This window comes from Olea europaea, chromosome 14 (assembly GCF_002742605.1).
Source record: "Olea europaea var. sylvestris chromosome 14, O_europaea_v1, whole genome shotgun sequence".
Classification (NCBI taxonomy): Eukaryota; Viridiplantae; Streptophyta; class Magnoliopsida; order Lamiales; family Oleaceae; genus Olea; species Olea europaea.
The window spans coordinates 15,625,004-15,645,476 of NC_036250.1; the positions used below are offsets into that span (position 1 = coordinate 15,625,004).

At 32.1% G+C, this 20,473-nt stretch overlaps 1 protein-coding gene and 1 pseudogene across 1 annotated transcript; one reads left to right on the plus strand and one right to left on the minus strand.

Annotated features, from left to right (window-relative positions):
* Positions 1 to 485: 485 nt before the first annotated feature.
* LOC111409572 lies at positions 486 to 2,025 on the minus strand (annotated as a pseudogene).
* A 15,986-nt stretch (positions 2,026 to 18,011) lies between these two features.
* Positions 18,012 to 19,504, plus strand: LOC111409670. The gene is made up of 2 exons (XM_023039690.1): positions 18,012 to 18,218; positions 18,300 to 19,504. Exon 2 carries the CDS (start codon positions 18,344 to 18,346, stop codon positions 19,445 to 19,447), a length of 1,104 nt encoding a protein of 367 aa, XP_022895458.1. The 5' UTR covers positions 18,012 to 18,218; positions 18,300 to 18,343; the 3' UTR covers positions 19,448 to 19,504.
* The last annotated feature ends 969 nt before the right edge of the window (positions 19,505 to 20,473 follow it).

Genomic DNA, 20,473 nt, shown 5'->3' on the forward strand with positions numbered 1-20,473 from the left:
ATTCCAAGCTTCACTTAAACCATAATAATATAGTTATTGGTGTGTTTTTCCGAAAAGTTCTATAATTTTGTCCTACCTTTTAAATAGTATGACAGTATAACGGGCTCCCAAGATATCTGACACTAAAACATTGAGGCCAATGTTGAGTCGTTTCTCATGAGTAACTCCCACACATAAGTCCAATATTTTAACTTCAAAAATAAACCCTATTCATGTTCAGAAAAATCTTGATTGGTCAAGAGGATCACCTAAATGCAACTTGGGCTGTAATTGATGCTTAGATAGTCGCTCGAGATGCATAAATCAACAATTAATGCAGCGATGGCACCAGCTGCGAGTATAAGTCAAAGTTGATGTGCATTTCAGCCTGACTTGCGAGCGACTTATTCAAGCCCCTTGTCTTCATCGAGTCTCGAACTCGACTGACCTGGCTCCATGCTCTGTTAGAAGCATATAAATTTGACATAAGCACATAGTGGCTTGCATCACGAGGATGCAACTTGAGCATTTTTTGTACTGCCAAGTCCCCAAGATACAGTAACAGCGTGGTGAATAGGCATTTTCTCAATAAAAACAAAGGCTTCCTCGAGCCTGCCAGAACAAGAAAATAAATTGACCATACATACATAATGTCTCATTGAGGGAACAATATTATATACCTTGCACATTTTATTAAAGTATCTCCACCCCTCTTTAATCATTCCGGTATGGCTGCAGGCAGATAGGATGTTTGTGAAAATTACATCAGTTGGTTCTATGTTTTCCTGAAGCATATCACAGAAAATGGTCAGGCCATTGTTAGCATCCCCGTCTGTTCCATAACCGCTGATCATAGCACTCCATTTTACCGTGTTCTTCTTTGTCATCCTGTCCAAAAAACCCCGAGCAGACTCAGCATCACGACATTTGGCATATAAATTTAGAAGTGCTGTACCAACATAGATATTCTTGGCTGACAAAAACCCCTCTGATAGAATAGGCATGAAGAGAAGAACCAAATCCGATATCCCCAAGGAAAGCACGAGCTGAAAGGACAGCCACCATTGTTACGCAATAAGGTTGGATGAAATCCGATCTCATTCAATGGTACAATTTCAGTGCCTCATAAACAGATCCATTTTGAGAATATCCACTAATTATTGAGTTCCGCGCAATCACATTCTTATCTGAAATATTCTCAACTAAATAATCTACGATGCTTTGCATACATGTCCACTAGAGCATTGGTCACATTAGCATCATCTAATCGAAGCTTAATAGCTTGACTATGAACTGACGCACCCAACTTCAGATTGGGTGATTGTGCACAAGCTGAAAGAATGCTAGCCAAGGTAACTGAATTCGGCATAACATCTTGCCATGTCTTGTCTGTAAACAACAGCAATGCATCTTCTGCATAGCCACTCTGGGCATAACCAATGATCATGACAGTCCATGAAACAAGATCAATAATGGAGAGCTCATTAAAAATCAAACGGGCTTCTCTAATTGTGCTACCCTTCACATACATATCCACAAGAGCAGCAACTAAGTATGAGTTCACCTCAATCCCATTCTTGATCACATACCCATGCACCCACTTCCCCTGATGCAAAGCCCCTGACTTTGCACATGTTATCACTACACTCCCAAAAGTGTACTCATTTCCTTCGGCCAAGCCATCTCTCATCTGGTTAAACAAAACTAACCCTTCTTGAGCACAATCATTCTGAACATACCCAGCAATCATTGATGTCCAACAAACTACGTTTCTATTCAAAATCCTATAAAAAACTTTGCGAGCAGTTTCAGTATCACGGCACTTAGTATACATATAAACAAGGCCAATCAATACAAAATTATCACGTATCCCCACCTTAAATATATAACCATGCAATTCCTCCCTTCACTAAAATTCCTCAACTCTCTACATGCCTTCAACACGATAGAAAACACAATGTTATCCAGTACAATAAAAGTCCTCATAAACTCATAAAACCCAATAATCTCATCAAACAAATCATTCATAAAGTACCATGTAATCATCAATTTATAAGAAGCAAAATCTGAGCTTGCAAAGATTTAAAAGGTGGAAAAACGGATTTAATTGAATTGAGTGGATTGAATCAAGTGTTGATTCAAGATGATTGGAATTCATTACTGAAGTTAAGGTTCTGGATTCATAAATGGTTCTCGAAATTGCGAAACGGGGGATATTTCTGTGCAAAAATGAGATGAGCTTCATTATTTTGTTCATTTTACATGTCATTTGTATTAGTTTTTGGTTTTGTTGGGTACAAGGACTCCCGCCATTTTTACACTTCTTTTACCTAACAGGAAAAATTACGAGCAATATCCATAACTGCGAAATTAGTCACAAAGTTTTTCGGGAAATGGATTGAGCCTAACTAACTCGACTGTCCCAACTTTGAGCTCAATTCTATTCAACATGGAAGTTGGGTTCCTTGTGTTGGTTAGCAAGCAATTATTTATTTTATTCTATATTTCCTATTTTTCATAATTGATATTTGTTTCTTTTTTCAGAGTTGAATAATATTTATTTCGTATCTTAATCGAATCTACTGAAAATAATAATTTAGCTGTGCTGGTAGAGATTTTTCGAAAATAGATTATGAAAGTGATTTATTTAAAAATTTTAATATTAAAAAAAGTAAAAAAAAGTTATGAATTCATGTATAAAATTATTTTATTGGAAGAATGCGATTAAAAATAAGTTTTAAGAAATAAAGGCGAAATAGAGGATTAATGAAATTTACACAACATAATTAGAGTTTGTTTGGTTACACAACAAAAAATAAGGAAAGAATTTTAGATGTATCTAATTAAAAGAATGTATGGTTAAACATGAATTTGAGGAAAAAATAGATTTTAAGTAGATGTTGACAAAAGTTGATAAAATGTGTGGCTATAAAATTGATAAAAATTGTGAGTTCTGTAAAATGTGTAATTAAAATTATTGACTTTGATTTAATTTTTTTCAACTTTTCAAGCTAAACCAAACGGGAGCTTACACTATGCACATTTTTTGTAATTTCTATTATATAGTTTTACACATCCATCCAATGAGATTATATACACATTATATATATTAAAATTTTGGGGACAAACAAAAGACGAGGAGAATTTGCACCACTAACTTTACTACCAAACCTAATGATTAATTGTGCATTTCGTCCATGTTAGGTAAGAACTAAAATCAATTTTTTAATAAAAAATGATAAATATTAGATTAGAATTTGTGAATCTCATAAAATATATGATTAAAATTATTTATTGACTTATATTTAGATTAAAATATAGTTACGAGACTCACTTTTATCGACTCTAAAATTTAATGACACTTCACATGATGATAATCCCATTGAATACATATGTATCATTGTATAACGTTATCTAAATGCTGAATTATTATTTTGATAAACAGCAACAAAAATTTTCCATCTTTAATTTCTCTCTCTCTCTCTCTCTCTCTCTCTCTCTCTCTCTCTCTCTCTCTCTGCCTATTTATTTTTAAACTTCAGAAAATAGATGGTGTTCATCCAAATGAATGAATTTCATCTATTTTCTTATTAGCCTAACCCATTTTACTAGAAATTTTGAAAAGTACAAAAGGATAAAGGGTCCTTCCATCATTCTAAATTGAAACGTATATAAAAAGAAAATAAAATTTCAATAAAAAAAAAATGTCAAGGTATACCTTAGTTTATCTAGCGTAAAATCCCATAACTTTAAATATGATAAACTATGATCACTTTGTACTATTTCTCTTGACAATATTGATCTTCTAAAATACAATACAAAAGTTGATATAGTCTCTCAAAAATCAAACAATTTAAAAGAACAATTCAACTTGTTGAAGGTAGAAACAAACTGCAAACTTCATTATCGACACAATAAAATTAATATGTTTGTTGTTTTAACTGTTTTTTTTTTTTTTTGACTGATCGATTCAACCAGTGTCTAGTTGATTACTTATTAAAAACAATTTTATAAAAAAAGTAGTGTCAAATGCAGGCAAAGTGCCAATTAATTTACAATTTTATATATAAGTTGGTACAGTTGATTTATCAATATTTTCTACCAATTTTATCCTTATTAACATTTTGATCTTTGACTCTATATATTTTTCGAGTTGATTTTAAAATATCAATAACTAATTAAATGAGAGTGGAATGGTGGGGATAGAATGACAAAAATAGGATATATAGATAAAAGTTTTATTTTGAGAACAAAGCTTCTCTAACAGGGAGGCGGCCCCACAAATGGGGGTGGGGCCCGCAAAAAAAGAGGACCTACCGCCTCCCCCCATTTGTGGGGTTCGGTCAGGGGAGCGATCAGCTCCTCTGTTCCGATAGCAGAACTCTTAGCTCCTGTTTGTCTCCATTATGTGGAAAATTTAATGGGTGGAATAATATTTTTTTTAAAAATTAGTGGTTGAAAAAGAATGAAAAGTTTTAGATTTACATGTAATATTATTTTATGACAAATTGTGTGGTTGAAAATAGGATAGAGAAAAATGAAATGTAATGGAATTAAAATTAATGGAATACAAACATGGTTTATTTTGATTGATTGATTGGGTATCGAAGAAGATAGGGTCAATGACCATCATTATTGGCAGGGTTTTAAATGTGTTGACATGTCCTTTTGAGTTATTAGAACTAGTCTGCGTATCGTGCGTTACACGAGTTTTATATTTATTTTGGTTTTACTAGCGTAGAATTTATAGATTGTACAAAAAGTATTTGGAAATAAAAAATGTTTGTTTGATTCTCATCCTTTGATCGACTGTATATATGTCACGATAATTTACTTTTATTCTTATAAATAAGTATAATGAATATTGTGATTGTGTATATGTCAACGATAATTTATTTTTAATTATTTATTGTATTTTTTGTTTAGTGTAGATGAAGATATTTTTTTATCTGATATTGCAAATAAATTGTAAATTGAATTTCGCAAAATGTTTTTCTTTAGCAACTGCGATTCGAGAGGCTATACTTGTAGTTCAAAAATAACACATGTAGTTGTAAATTGAAAGAGAATATCCACATACAAAAACATTTAAATAACAAACTCAAGTTCGCACGTAAAATAACTGAAGTGGCACTTACTGGATGATTGGCTCCCTTGTTGGTGTAAGAATTAGAACCCTAATAGCAGGCTTATTCTTCGGACGATACAACAGTCACTCCAAAGTTGGTAGGGCAAAAGAATTTGAAAAAAAAAATTTTAATAAATTTTATTCGAAAGAGAAAAGAATTAAAAAGAAATTTAAATAAATTGATAAAAAAAACCAATTATTTATAAAGTAAAAATTTCAATTTTAATTAAATAATATTTATATATTCTTCACTTAATTTTCATAACTTAATTTTGTTTTTTACTTCTAAATAATTTTAAACGAATGTTTTTACTTATATAAGTAATTTTTACATATATTAGAAATATTTTTTGTTAATATGTTTATTTTAAAATTTTTTTTTTACTAAAAGTGATATATATATATATATATATATACCTTATAAAAGTTGTCAGCACGAAGTAAGGGGGGAGGTATGGAAAGTTGCGTGTTACATAGATTCACATTGCCTCTCTTACACTATATATATAATATAATAATATAAGCAAATGAGTTAATTTAAAAAGGCTTGGCCATAGCGTATGAAAATAGATAACGGAAAAGTACAAAAAAAAAATTAAATAATCCTCTGTGCACGGAGATCACACTATATATAATTATTTTTAATTCTTTTCTCTTCAATTTTTTTAACTTACAAATAAATTTTTTATTAAAACTGAAAAATTAAGTTTTATTTGGAAGAGAAAAGAATTAAAAAGAAAAAAATAATTGATTTTTTAAGGAAAAAACGTATTTTTTAACACATACGTCTAATCTCCGTTTAACTATTTTCGATATTTATTTAGATCATTCAATATCTCTATGATATAGTTCTCAAAATAAGTTTCAAGAGAATGTAAAACATTTATCAATTTGACTATCGTACAATCGTCGATAAAATTTTAAAGTTAGCTTGTTATCGAAAATTTCAAAATAGTAATAAAATAATTAATTTTTTTAAGAAAAAATGACTTATGCGTATTTTTTAACACATACGTTTAATGTCCGTTTAACTATTTTTGATATCTACTTAGATCATTCGATGTCTCTACGATAAGTTCTCAAAATGAGTTTCGAGAGAATGTAAAACATTTATCGATTCAACTATCGTACAATCGTAGATAAATTTTTAAAGTTAGTTTGTTATCGAAAATTTCGAAATACAGTTTGAAAATGCTTACTTTGACGTCCCATAACATTTGCTATGATTGATCGTTTCACGCACCGTTAACGACGTACAATACTATGTCGCGAGTACTTCATAACGATATTAAGAATGTAATATTTCGATTTCGTTCGATATCCCGTAATAAGCGTGAAAATGAACACAAAAACATAAGTATAAAAAAAAAATTCAATTTCTCTCATGGTCTCTGGGTCTCCATGCACAGAGTCCCCGTGCACGGAGACCTCATGTCTCGTGCGTGGAGGCTTCCTCTTTTTTTTTTTTCTTTTTTAAATAAAAGTCAATACTTTTTTATACTATATATATATTTTAAAAATATATATACTTAAAACTTGAGTTAATATTTAATCCAAAGTAATATTTAGATAAATTTAATTTAAAAAATTCAATATTACTAAAAATATTACTATAAAATTAAATATTGTCTGAAATTATTCTCGTTTTTCTTAAAAAATTAATTTTTTTATTACTATTTATTATTTTTTCGCAACATTTTTCTCAATACATCATTTTGCTCAAAAAAAATTATGCGGTATGACATAAATTTTTTTCAATTATTTAAAATTTCATTTTTTTCGAAGTGGGGAGCAAAAATGACGCGTTCCTCCGTGCATGGAGAAAAAAATTTCCGTCATACCACATAATTTTTTTGAGCAAAATGATGCATTGAGAAAATTGTTGCAAAAAAGGAATAAATAGTAATAAAATAATTGATTTTTTTAAGAAAAAACGACGTATACACATTTTTAACACATACGTTTAATCTCCGTTTAACTATATTCGATATTTATTTAGATCATTCGATATCTCTACGATATAGTTCTCAAAATGAGTTTCGAGAGAATGTAAAACACTTATCGATTCGACTATCGTACAATTTTCGACGAAATTTTAAAGTTAGCTTGTTATCGAAAATTTCGAAATAGTAATAAAATAATTGATTTTTTAAAGAAAAACGACTTATGCGTATTTATTAACACATACGTTTAATCTCCGTTTAACTATTTTCAATATCTATTTAGATCATTCGATATCTCTACGATATAATTCTCAAAATGAGTTTCGAGAGAATGTAAAACATTTATCGATTCGACTATCGTACAATTTTCAATGAATTTTTAAATTTAGCTTGTTATCGAAAATTTCAAAATATAGTTTGAAAATGCCTACTTTAACGTCCCATAACATTTGCTATGATTGACCGTTTCACTCACCGTCAACAACGTGAAATACTATACCGCGAGTACTTCAAAACGATATTAAGAATGTAATATTTCGATTTCATTTGATATTCCATAATGAGCATGAAAATGAACACAAGAACATAAGTAAAAAAAAAAATTATTTCTCTAAATTTTGTCTCCATGCACGGAGATTGTCTCCGTGCATGGAGACACCTGCCTCTGTGCACGGAGGCCCCAACAATATATTTTTTTTTCTTTTCCCCTCCGTGCACAGAGACAGTGTCTCCGTGCACAGAGGTGTTTGCTCCGTGCAAGGAGATATTACCTTTTCTTTTTTTTATTTTTTTTGCTGTGTAGTTTTAGTTTTAATTTTTTTTTTCCAATTTAATAATTCTCTTTAATTCTTTTCTCTTCAAATTTTTTACTTACAAGTAATATAGTGTAAAAAAATTTTTTGTAGCATATTATCTCTATCTTTTTTTTATAATATAAAAGTGATATTTTTTTCTTATATCCCTACTATATATATCTATATCGAAGTGGGGAGGAATGAAAATTGCGTATTGCAGTAAATTTGGAGGTAGTGTACAATAAAATAAAATATATATCAAGCAAACGGCGTCGTTTTTGGCCCCCAAATTGGAAAAAAAAAACAAAAAAAAAATGCTACAGTAAAGATGGATCAAGACACTATTACTTTCTACAGTGCCATCACATTCCCCTTTTTTATATAGTAGGGATTTAATTATTTTCTCTTCAAATTTTTTACTTACATGTAATATGTTGTAAAAAAAATTTCTGTAGCATTTTATCTCTATCTTTTTTTTTAATATAAAAGTGATATTTTTCTTATATCCCTACTATATATATCTATATTGGAGTGGGAATGAATGAAAATTGCGTGTGGCAGTAAATTCATAGGTAGTGTACAATAAAATAAAATATAGATCAAGCAAACGGCTTCGTTTTTTGTCCCCAAATTAAAAAAAACAAACAAAAAAATGTTACAATAAAGATGGATCAAGACACTGTTGCTTTTTACAGTGTCCTCACATCTCCTTTTTTATATGGTAGGGAAATGGGCATGGGCAGCAGGTGTGTGGGAAATAGCCGAACTAATAATTCAACAAATGCTAAAATACTTTTACCCCAATTCTCCAACATCTCCAAGGCGAAACCTCCCTGCTCAAATCCCTTAAACGAAGAAGCGATTGGACATCCGATCCTCAGCAGCTGCTCTTTCGGCCAAGTTTCTGAAATTCCAACCTCAGTGCTCATTTTCTCGCCTTCGAATTCCTACATCGATAGTGCGAGTTTAGTCGTCGACCTCGCTTGACCGCGTTTCGCCATCGTTGCCAACATTAAGGCAGCTTTGATATCAATCTCTGACTAAATATGGTGATTCTGCTGTGTAACTGGGAACACAGGTTCTTAGTGGTCGAACCTTTTAGAGTTGTTTGGATGCTATTGTTTGAAAATGAATCTTGTAGGAATTTGCTCAATATTTGGTCCAGCAATGTTTTTGTAAATGAGTCCGTGCATTCTGTTCGTGTTTTGGCCATGTATTGTTGGAACTAATTGAGTTCTTTGTTTTTTGAAATTGTCATCATTTTTACAGTTAAAGTTGTTATCTCAAAACCATACTCGTAAAGTAGTAGAGTATAACAAAGAGCAATTTTCCATTTTGATGTTAAACTGGTGATGTTTGACTATCTTTGAATATGCCTCTCTTTGAAGATTTTACCAAATAAACAAGCGACTCTCTTTGAATATGCCTCTCTTTGAAGCTTTTACCAAATAAACAAACAGATGATGTTCTTGGGAGTTTATGCCCATTGCATACCATCTTGTCTTACTGTGTGAAGATAAACATAATTCACTATCGCGTATCAGTTCAAGCAAATAAGCTTGCAAATCAATAAACGTTTAGAGATATTCAACAGCCAACAAACTTAAAAAGGACCCAACTTCTCAAGTATTGCACCCATTAACTTACTGCATTGAATGCAACCTTAAAGAAAACAAGATCCCTAGATGTGCTGTGATGCTCGTCGGCGGCCGGAGATCTTCAAGTCCGTGATGGCAAAATCTTTTCGGAGCGGCGGCTAAACCTTCCACCGAAGTATGGCTGGAGATTTTGAATCATGAGGAGACGAAATTGGCGGTGGAAGTGCTGCTAGAGTCGCAGCGTCACCTCCGTCTGAGTGTCGAAATGGGTAAAGATGGAAGTTGTAATATTTGGGGAAAATGGAATACCAATGGCTTCACGTGCGACGACTAAGCAATTTTTTTTTATTATTTTTATTTTTTAATTGTTGCCACACCACTTGGAATTAAGGCTCCGTTTGATTAACCAACATTTTCCATGAAAGTAGGAATTGGTTTTCTAACTTTCACTTTTGCACTTGTTCGATAGCAATTTTTTCCCTAGAATTCATTTTCTTGCTTTCCTTGCCACCTCAGCCGAATTCCACCTTTTTGATAAATTAGAATTCTAACTAAAATCCCATTTACGATATTTTTATTTTTATTTTTTGCTATGGAAACAAATTCTAAGAATTATTGTAAAAAAAAATCCCTTTAATTGGCAATTCTATGAAAACAAAGCTAAACAAACATCAAAAGATAGATGATTTTCTTGAACTTTTTTTTTTTGCAATGGAAACAAGTTTCATCCCCAATACCAATAAAATCTATCCTTTTAGTTGACAATTTTCATATAAAACAAAACTAAACGAATACCAATAACACTTTTGTTTCAATATTTTTCACGTAAAAAATTATACCAATCAAACACAATAATTTACAATTTTCAGGAAAATAATTTCTAGACAATTCAATTCCCTGAAATTTATTTTCTTTTCACCCAAATTTCATCTTTGCAATCAAACAGACCCTAAATCTTATTTTCAATCCCTATTCGTGTAGCAGGACTGATATGAGAATCACAAAGTGTGATCGAACTCAACCAAACGACAAAAGCGTCTGTCCTTATCCACACACCACCTGTACTTACTATAATATAATATTATATATTTCTCTCCCATTCACTCAATCTTAAATAATATGATGTTAAAATGACAACTTTTCACGTAATTTAAAATTGGAAGTGGCAAAATTTTATCACGAGGACTTCGATTCTCATATTTAACGCGACATTCTACCTATAAAATTTCACTAAAAAAACGTATATGTAATTTTATTCTTTTAAAAAACTTTCAAAATTGATGCCTTAAAAACGTTCATAATCGGGAACTCGAAACTCTCAAGCAAACCTTGAGGCTATTTTTTTATTGAATAATGCTATTTGTAAATAATAGAAGTTATAATGATTTATATACAAAAGATGTGTGAGAAAGAGAGTAAGGATGTATCCTTTTTTATTTGATTTAAAGAATTCTATTTCAATTATATCTAAGGCAGCGTTTGATTGTTGCTTCTTCTTTTTTCATGAAAAATGGAATTTGGTTGCCATTATCCAAACATTTGCTTGTTTGATAGGGTTATTTTTTCCGTGGAATTGAAGTTCCTCATTTTCTTGAAGTTTTTATTTTCTTGGATTTTCTGTAATTCAAATGGTGAGAATTGAAATTCTTGACTACTATAACACTTTTTTTATTTTTATTTTTTGGTAATGGAAACAAATTCTAAAAATTATTGTAAAAAAAAATAAAAAAAATCCCTTTAACTGACAATTCCCATTTAAAACAAAGTCAAACGAACACCAAAAGATGGATGATTTTCTTGATTTTTTTGTTGGCAATAGAAACAAATTTCATCCCCAATACTAGTAAATTCTATTCCTTTAATTGGCAATTTTCATGTAAAACAAAATCAAACGAATACCAAAAAATACTTTTATTTCAACATTTTTCACATGAAAAATTATACCAATCAAATACAATAATTTACAATTATCAGAAAAATAATTTCTAAGCAATTCAATTCACTAGAATTTTTTTCTTTCCACCTAAATTCCATCTTTACAATAAAACAGACACTAACATTATGGCCTTGTTTGAGCAGCATTATTTCAAAAAATTAAAAATATTCTTAAATAGTTATTTGACATTGTTTCAACCACATCTTCTTCAATAAAATAATATTACATGTAAATTTGAAACTTTTCCTCTTTATTTAACAACACATTTTTCATCAATCTACTATTTTAGAATACATTCTTTCAAAATAACTTGCCTCAAATACTCACTATATCTATTTAAATTATTATATATGTTGCACAATCATTTTCAGCTACTCACTTTAACCTGAACAAATTTTTTGAATAAAGCCACTTAATCAGACTTAAAAAAAGGGAGTGAAGAGAAATATTGTATGTTAGATAATAATTGAGTATTTTTGTTTTAATTTTTCAAATTGTTCAATCATGCATGTCCAATCTGAATTTGAACTGTAGCATGATTGAAATTTTTTTAGCCCCCGTTTGGCCCCCTTTTGTAGAAATGAAAATGGGTAGAATAGTGACCTATTTTAATCATACGGATGCAACAATTAATATGAAGTGAGAGATAAAAAAGTAAGAGTCAATCTTAATTACTTAAAGTTAGAGTTTAAAGTTTTAGACAAAGTATTATCAAAATTAGGGTGTTTAGGTATTATATTTTTTTTACTCAATCTATTAAAAATATATATAAAATTCGGTTTCAATTGAGTATCCACGGTTCTAGTTTAGAAATCATTAACCTACTCGAACCCAATTGATTCTCAATTCTCGATTTCAACTCCTAATTTACTTTTTTGGAACTAGATCGAAATCTCCAGTTCCGGTTCCAATTAAAATGTCCAAACCTAATAACAAGAGATTTGAATGTTTATAAATACGAGCTAAACATAATTAGAATATGAATTGTCTTAATGTCTTTCAATAGATGCCACCTTGATAGAATAAGTGAGAAAAGAAAGGACATGGAAAATGTGCTAAAATGGAATTTTTTTTTTTCTTTTACAAGTATCAATTAAAAGAGTCATTTAAAAAGAAAAAATGCAAGAGTTAGTTGGAGAGGTTTTTTTTCACCAGTTTTAACCAAAAATGATGATTGTGCATGATATAATTATGAAGATGATTGATCAGTCAAGTACAGAACCCATGTCAGTAGCCATGCCCATTAATTCACCCAATATATTGCTTTTTTGACCTTTTCCACCTGGTATCATGGGTGCATGCATTCTTGTACTAAATGGTTAACGCGAGAATTATATGTAACAAACAAATACCTTAACTTTCTGTAAGAAATTTGTTGGATCCAGAGGAAGCATACAAGAAACGGGCCACCCTTTATGTGCAAGATCCAAACCTAACTTTTTCCTTTGAGCCATGCTACTTCATTTTTCTATATCATTTTCATTTGCCAAAGCCAATAATCAAATAAGAAATGGATCACATGTCACAATGGGAAACACAATATTAACCTTGTACTATTTTTCAAATCAATCGAGTTTCATATAATATTTTCCAAGAAAATCTGCGGCTACAAAAAAGAAGACTTTAAAACCTCTTGAAGTTAAAGGCCCCCGAATTATTCAACAATTTCTCCCCATGAAAGAAAATTATATGATCATCATTACTAGAGGAAAAAAAATGATCGAAAGTTGGAAAATATAAAGTCAAGAAAAAACCAATTGAACAAGAAGTAAGAAATCTAATTAATCCATTACTTATTTTGAAAGCAACTCAAATTACTAATGTAGGACATGTTAGAGAAAATGTAATAGTAGAGGGAAAACATCCTAATTTCGGATTGGCCCCATAAGATTATTCTGAAAAGAAGACGACGAGACGAACAATACTCACCGCCATACCGTGACGTGCGATGAATTTTGGCCATTCAAGTTTGTTTAGGACTCAAAACATTATTTTTAAAATTTTGGCACTATTTTCGCCATTTCATTTATTTTGGGTTTCTTTCAATAATTTTAGTTTGTTTAAACTTTGTTTTCATTAATTTTAGTTGTTTAAACTACATTTACATGTAGACCCTTATAAATAATGGTGTTATTTCATTTTTCTTTATCATTCATTAATAAAATTTCGTAAATTTGTTTTTCTTTATAATTTGATGGATTCCAAATTTCTTATTCTACGGATTTCGCTTAAATTCCTTGTTTCAAACTGCTTCAATTACTATCAAAATAGACAAGCATAAGTCGAGGGATGACAAAGATGCTTGTAACTCCATTATTACTGACACCACTCATTCAATCAATATTATGTTCGAAGGTAGTGCTTGGAGTTGATATATGGTGCTAATTAATCCTAAAATTCTACCAAATATTGATATTTCATCCACTTTCTACAAATTTTTTCTTAGTTAACATCCGAAAAAAAAGTACAAATAAATAAGACAGCTTTTACCTAAGTAGACTGCCAAACAAGTTCTCATTGCGCCCACTATGAGATTCCTAACTTATTACCAAGTCATAGTAAATTGAAAAACATGACAAATAATAGAATTACTTTATAGGAAATCAAAGCAAAAGAAAATAGTCTTTTACAAAGGATAACATAAGGAACTCCGTAGAAGGTTTTCAAAGGATCCTCATATGCTTAATCTCAAAAGCAGACGTGGAGGACCAACTATATGGTAAATTAACTGCAGAGGGATTTCAATTTTCGGCAAAAATGCAGCGAAAATAAACTGCTTCACGAGCCCAAGTTACATAATCAAACTGAATAAAGAAAAAAGGGAATTACTGTGTCGCAATGTTGCAAATATTGGGTGAAATGGTTAGTGATGGAGATTATGTAAAGCTTCTCGAGGAGGTGGCCATCTTTAACACTGACCGAGGTATAGCAGAAATTTTGTTCAACAGAGTTGATAAGAAAACGAGGAAGATGGTCATCTTCTAAAAATCATATCATTCCTCTTAATCTAAATGCAGCAATATGACAAATGTTGTTGCTCATCTTTGGGGAGTCTCATAAGTCTTACTACGTTTAATCCTAGATTTTAGTTTACGAAATTACTTGTCATTCTCTGCTATAACCTTCTAACTGAGGAACAATGCTAAAATCTTTATGAATGTGATTAACTAAAATGTCTTGAAAGTCCTGTCAATTTAACTTTTCCAGTGCACAACTCAAGAAATTTCAGCCAGTCTACAAAGGAAAGGATTATTGATGACGAAAAGGAGGGGGGTGGAATATATCGAGGTAAAATAGATGTTAGAAGCTTTGGTCTCTAAGCATTCTTAGTTGAATGAATATCATTCTAATTTGGAAATCTCTCTCTCTCTCTCTCTCTCTCTCTCTAGGTTCAGATGCTGGATGCAGGGCACCGTTTTCTGGTTGAGAATGAAAATGCATGACAAGTTCCTTCCGAGGATTTAGAATGAAAAATGAATAGTAAGTAAACCAAATCTGTGATTCCAGTTATTATTCACTTCTTTTTTATACTTTTAATTTTCATATTAGTTTGTAATTTAATTGTTCTGTATGCTGCATGCGGAGATTATGGTAAAGAATATCAATAGTTAAGTAATCTGGGGTGAGGACTGTAAAGGAGAATCAGAAAAGCAGGTAAACTTCTTCTCTTGGAGTTAATTACTATCTTTGTTTTGCACCTTGATTTTAATCTGCAATTATGTTTCAAATACAATGCATCTCGTGCTCATTTTTCTTGTTTTGCAAATTTTAAAGAAAACGGCTATAGGAGTTCTCCATCATTCTTTAGTATCATTGGCACAAATAATGCCATCTCTTGTCATTTTGATGCAAGACTCTCTCTTTTGAAGTTGCAGATGACATGGATAAGAGCAATGGCCGACAAAAATGGCCATAAATTTAAATTTAATAAATCTTGCTCTCAACCTTATGAATTTTTAAGCTTAGCCAAACATTAGATATCCGGATGAAGCAATCAACAGTCCTGCATGCATATATTTACAAATTGATACTGTTTTTACTTTCTTTTTGCTGTATCTTGCAGTATTAATTCAGTTTATGGATGCAAACCAGAGGATGAACTCAAAAGCTGAAAGTAAACCACTCGAGGAGAAGCTTGAACAATGATTTCACTCAAGCTTTAGAGCAGAGGACAACTATATCTGATAAGTGTGGTTTAAATGGCACCTACTAGGCAGTCACATCTATAGCAGAGTTCCAAGTTAGCTGTCCATAACATAAAGAGCAGAACCTAACAAGAATGACTGGGCAAGTCCTGACTACTGATTAAATTTGGACAGACTTTCAATATTAACTAGGGAATATACACCAAACTGAGTTTCAATACTGAATGGACTGGTATCACTTCCACTTGGTGGTGAATATCTTCATTTTCAATTTTATTAAGTCTCACATAGGTGGGCCATCCATCTTAGCCTCATTGATTTTACAATACTCATCCTATATATGTCAAATAAGCATTTCTTGAGCTGGTATAAAAATGGATGCACGAGGAAATTATGGAAATAAAGAACATTGCAGTTCAATTCAAAAGCCTAAAAGATGGAACCTGTGAGTCATTTCTGTGCACTTTGTTCTCAACTCTAGTCTTATGGATATTATAAGATTTCTTAAACACACCTAAGAAAACTCAGTCCATCCAAAAATCTTCTACATTATTTATTCAAGAAGAGAGGGCAGAAAAGGGAAGAGATGGGGTATCAGCAATGATAGCACTGCTAGAGTATGTGATGGTTATAGGATCTCACAACCTTCTCAGTTAAATCTTACAGTCTGGAGATGTTCACTTGACCTTATCAAAGCAATTCTGGTGACAAAAGATTGCTTAGAATGTGAAGTTATAATAAGGCCATGATCCTCAATTTGAAGGGTGGGGTGGGCAATACTCGTACAAATAAAGATAAGGGATTAGTATTGGTAACACAGCCGTTAGGCTCACAATCATACTCATTTATAATCTTATTGTCTAGGCACATCGGTTGAACTTATCAAAGAACCTTGTTCTTCTAGGTAAGGGGCCTAAATTGATTCATAATAGCCAACTTAGATACAATAATTGGCATCATAAAAAGAATGGTAGATTTTTCGGTTAGCTCCACTAAGATCCTGAGAGCTTTAAACAAGTTTCACGTCATAAAATGGGCAAATGAGTTTTCAGGTTCCACCAAAAGTTAAATTATTATATCCAACAAGTGTTTACAATCTAACTCATACAACATATTGAATGATGAGAAATATGCTACATGATTTTCTTGTAAATTGAATCTTCTACTGATTCTCTATTTCAGTTAGAATGATGAATTTCCTATCTCTGATTTATACTCTACTATTGCATAAACAAAAGTGCAGTAGATAAAAATTTTCATGTGAGGAAAATGGGGAAAAAAAATTACACATGTATTTGTCAACATATATATTATGTGATTTTACTAAACTATTTTCATATTTATTAAAGTCACTCCCATCCTTCTACACACAGTGAGAAGTCTTGTCTTCTCGACCTTGGAGAGAATCTTACTTAAGGTTTTCCCATTTGGAGAGAACCGTGTGTATGGTTCTCCTCCTACATCAACAAGTGGGTAGTCTTATTCTATCCACAGAGAACAATTTCTTAGAGTAAGTATCCATGCGAGGTAAATTTATAGTGATTAAAACATGTATATGCAATTTTTGGCATCGCAACTCGCGTCTACATAGTTTTTGGGATATTCTAATAATTAAAATGACAATTGCAGGAACCTTTCACTAGTTTAGAGTTGTACTTGGTGCAACTTAAACTAACAACATAGCAAATTCCACCAACAGTTTAAGGACGGAGAAAAGATGTACCAATTCCAAAGAGGAATGAAATTTTTCTCAAAAGAGAACTCCCTGCAATAAATGAAGAGACAGGCCTTAGTGCCCCAAACTTGAAACGCTAAAACCCTAAAATGCAAATTGTAGGCTTTTCTCCATCAGGGAAAAAAAATATTCATCTCCCAACCGATCACTTTATAATTGAAGATAGCTTATTTACATGAAAATGCGCCATTGCAACCAAGAGTCACAAAATAATAAATTTAAATTGGACATTTGTAATTCAGTTTCTAATGACCCAATTCCATGTTACATATGTTGAATAGTTAAAAAAAGAAAAAAGAAAAAAAAAAAGGGCCACAAAACCCTTAAATATAAATATTTCTTGTTTCTCTACCAAAAGAGGCATGGCATCACACAAAACCCTTGATTACGTATGACAAAATGACAAAAATCAATTTACTTACCTATAATTAAATTTGCGACAATAGAAAAATATAAAGTTTCTTACCCACTGGAGAAATTGAAGAGAAAATGGGAAGATAGGAGCAATAGTTAGAACCGCAGTAGTAATTAAATGGCCGAGGGAATAAACAATAACTGAAAACGACATCGTTTAATGATCAAACAGGATTCCCAAAATCAAATCAAATAAAACAGCGCTTGTCCGCCAAGGCGCCAACAATGCTAATTTTGAAATTTACCGCCTTAGAACTCAACGGTAAATTCTCTTCAGTCTTCGTTATTTATACACACACACTTCACATATCTAAGATATCAATAAAAACCCCAATTTCTCTCCAACGGCATAATTCTGAAATCATCATCCTTTTCTTCTATTTGGTTGGAGAAGAAATTTTCTTGACGTCTGCTTTCTTGATTCCTCTTTCCTATTGAAGAGAATCCGATTTAAGCTTTTGATATCACTATTCTCTTTGTGATCTCTACTTTCCTGTGCTAATTCTGCATATCATCAATTCTGTAAATTCTCAGATTCTCAATAAGGTGAGTATTAATTGCCTCAACTTGTACTTGATGATAATTTTTCATAGTGTTGTCCGTATTAACTATTCTATTTAATTCTAGTGTGGAGAAGACATTTTTCTGATTACAAGAAACTGTAGGGAATCATGGAAAATGCGCCAAGAAACAAGAATCAGAAAACTGCTTCGAGTGCCATCAAAAAGAGTTTCTTGAGGCGGAAAGATTACATCAAGAAGAAGACCGAGGAACTCTCTATACTCTGTAATGTCAAGGCCTGTGCCATTATCGTTGGGCCAGACGGAACCATCGAAACATGGCCAGAAAGTCGTAATGATGTGCAGCGGGTGATTGAAGCGTACAGAAACTGCCCAGTTGACAAGAAGAAAAGGGAACCACCCCAAGAACTTGATCGTGGTGGCGATGATCACAGTAATAAAAAACAGAAATTATGTGTTGTCTCTGAGGGAGTGAAGAAGACAGGGTTTACTGATCAAGATTTGCTTAGAAGGATTGATGCAAAGTTATGTGAAGTACGGAAGAAAATCCAGTCGATTAAGTCCAATGATCAAAACTCTATGGACCATACCATTGCTAATTCGAAAGAGCCATCCTTCTTCCAAGAAACTGCCTCCTTTGAACAGAGTCAGATTATAGATAACCCCATTTGGTTCGACACACAACTGGAAGAAATACGTGGATTTGAGAAGAACGATCAAAACTATATGGACTATACCATTGCTAGTTCGAAAGAGCCATCCTTCTTCCAAGAAACCGCTTCTTTTGGTCAGAGTCAGATTATAGATAACTCCGTTTGTTTCGACACAAAACTTGAAGAAGTACATGGATTCGAGGAGAATGATCTATTTGACTGGTCGGATGTTTTTGATACAAGATCTGAAAATCCACATCTAATGGTAGTCGGTAAAGAGGACAACCATGAACTTTTGGCAACTGCACCAACTCCAAAATCTCTCGATACATATCAAGATTATCAGCCGTCTACACAGGCAGTGAACTCATTAATCCCTGGTAGTGAATCAATGGATACATTTTCTATGGCATATAATGGAGAATTCAACCAGTTTGCACATACTGATCTGAACTCATTTATTTCTGGTAACGAATCAGTGAACTCCTTTACTTTGCCAGCTAATCAGTGTTTTAAACCAAATTGGAATTGGTTCGAAGACAGCGCGTTTTTGGCTGACCTGACTTCGTGGCACGCTGCTCCTATGAATCTGTGGACTTAGTATTTTCTTCTTACTTAGTCGTATTTTTTGGTTCTTTGATGGTGAACTCCATTTCTATTTGAGATCATTGTAATTTGCATTCTTTCGATGCATGACTTAGTATATCAAATATATACCTTCTTCATTTCTAAAGCTTTCTTTTGCTTTTGATTTTTTTGGGTATCGCCTTTTAATTCAGTTGTTTCAGTTATTTCAACACTAATTAAAAAATTAATAAAACAAACATTCTTGTTATGATAACTATTATTGTGTCAGAGTGGGCTATTATTAATCAATTTAGCCCCCCATCCTGAAGATGGAAAGTCAGTCCAAGTTTCTATCACAGGATTTGTCCAGTTATTCTTGTTAGGTTTGCTCTTTATATTATAGGCAGCTGACTTGGAACTCTGCTATGGATGTGTCTGGCTGGTAGGTGCCGTCAAACCACAAATATCTATGCTCTGCTTTAAGGTGAGTGAAATCATTGTTTAAGATTCTCCTAAAGTGGTTTACTTTCAGTCTGTGAGTTCGTCCTCTGGTCTGCATCTGTAAATTGAATCAATACTGCAAGATATGGCAAAAAGAAAGTAAAATGGAAACAATTTGTAAATATGTCGGCAGGACAGTTAATTGCTTCATCCCCAGGATATCTAATGTTTGGCTAAGCTTAAAAATTCATCAAGTTGAGAGCAAGATTTATTAAATTAAATTTATGACAATTTTTATTGGCCATCGCCCTAATCCATGTCATCTGCAACTTCAAATGGGAAAGTCTTGCACCAATGACAAGAGATTATATTATCTGTGGCAATTAAAAATCCTTTCATGCTTCAATGCACTTGGAAGATGGAGAACTCCTATAGCCATTTTCTGTAAAATTTGCTGCACAAGAAAAATGAATATGAGATGCAGTGTATTTAAACATAATGCAGATTGAAATCAAGTTGCAAAATCAAGATAGTAATTAAGTCCAAGAGAAGAAGGTTACCAGCTTCTCTGATTCTCCTTTACAATCCCCACCCCTGATTACTTAATTCCTGAGATTCT

What these genes read in the sequence shown, in the direction of transcription:
- LOC111409670 (XM_023039690.1), top strand. Translation starts at nt 18,344, where the DNA reads ATGGAAAATGCGCCAAGAAACAAGAATCAGAAAACTGCTTCGAGTGCC.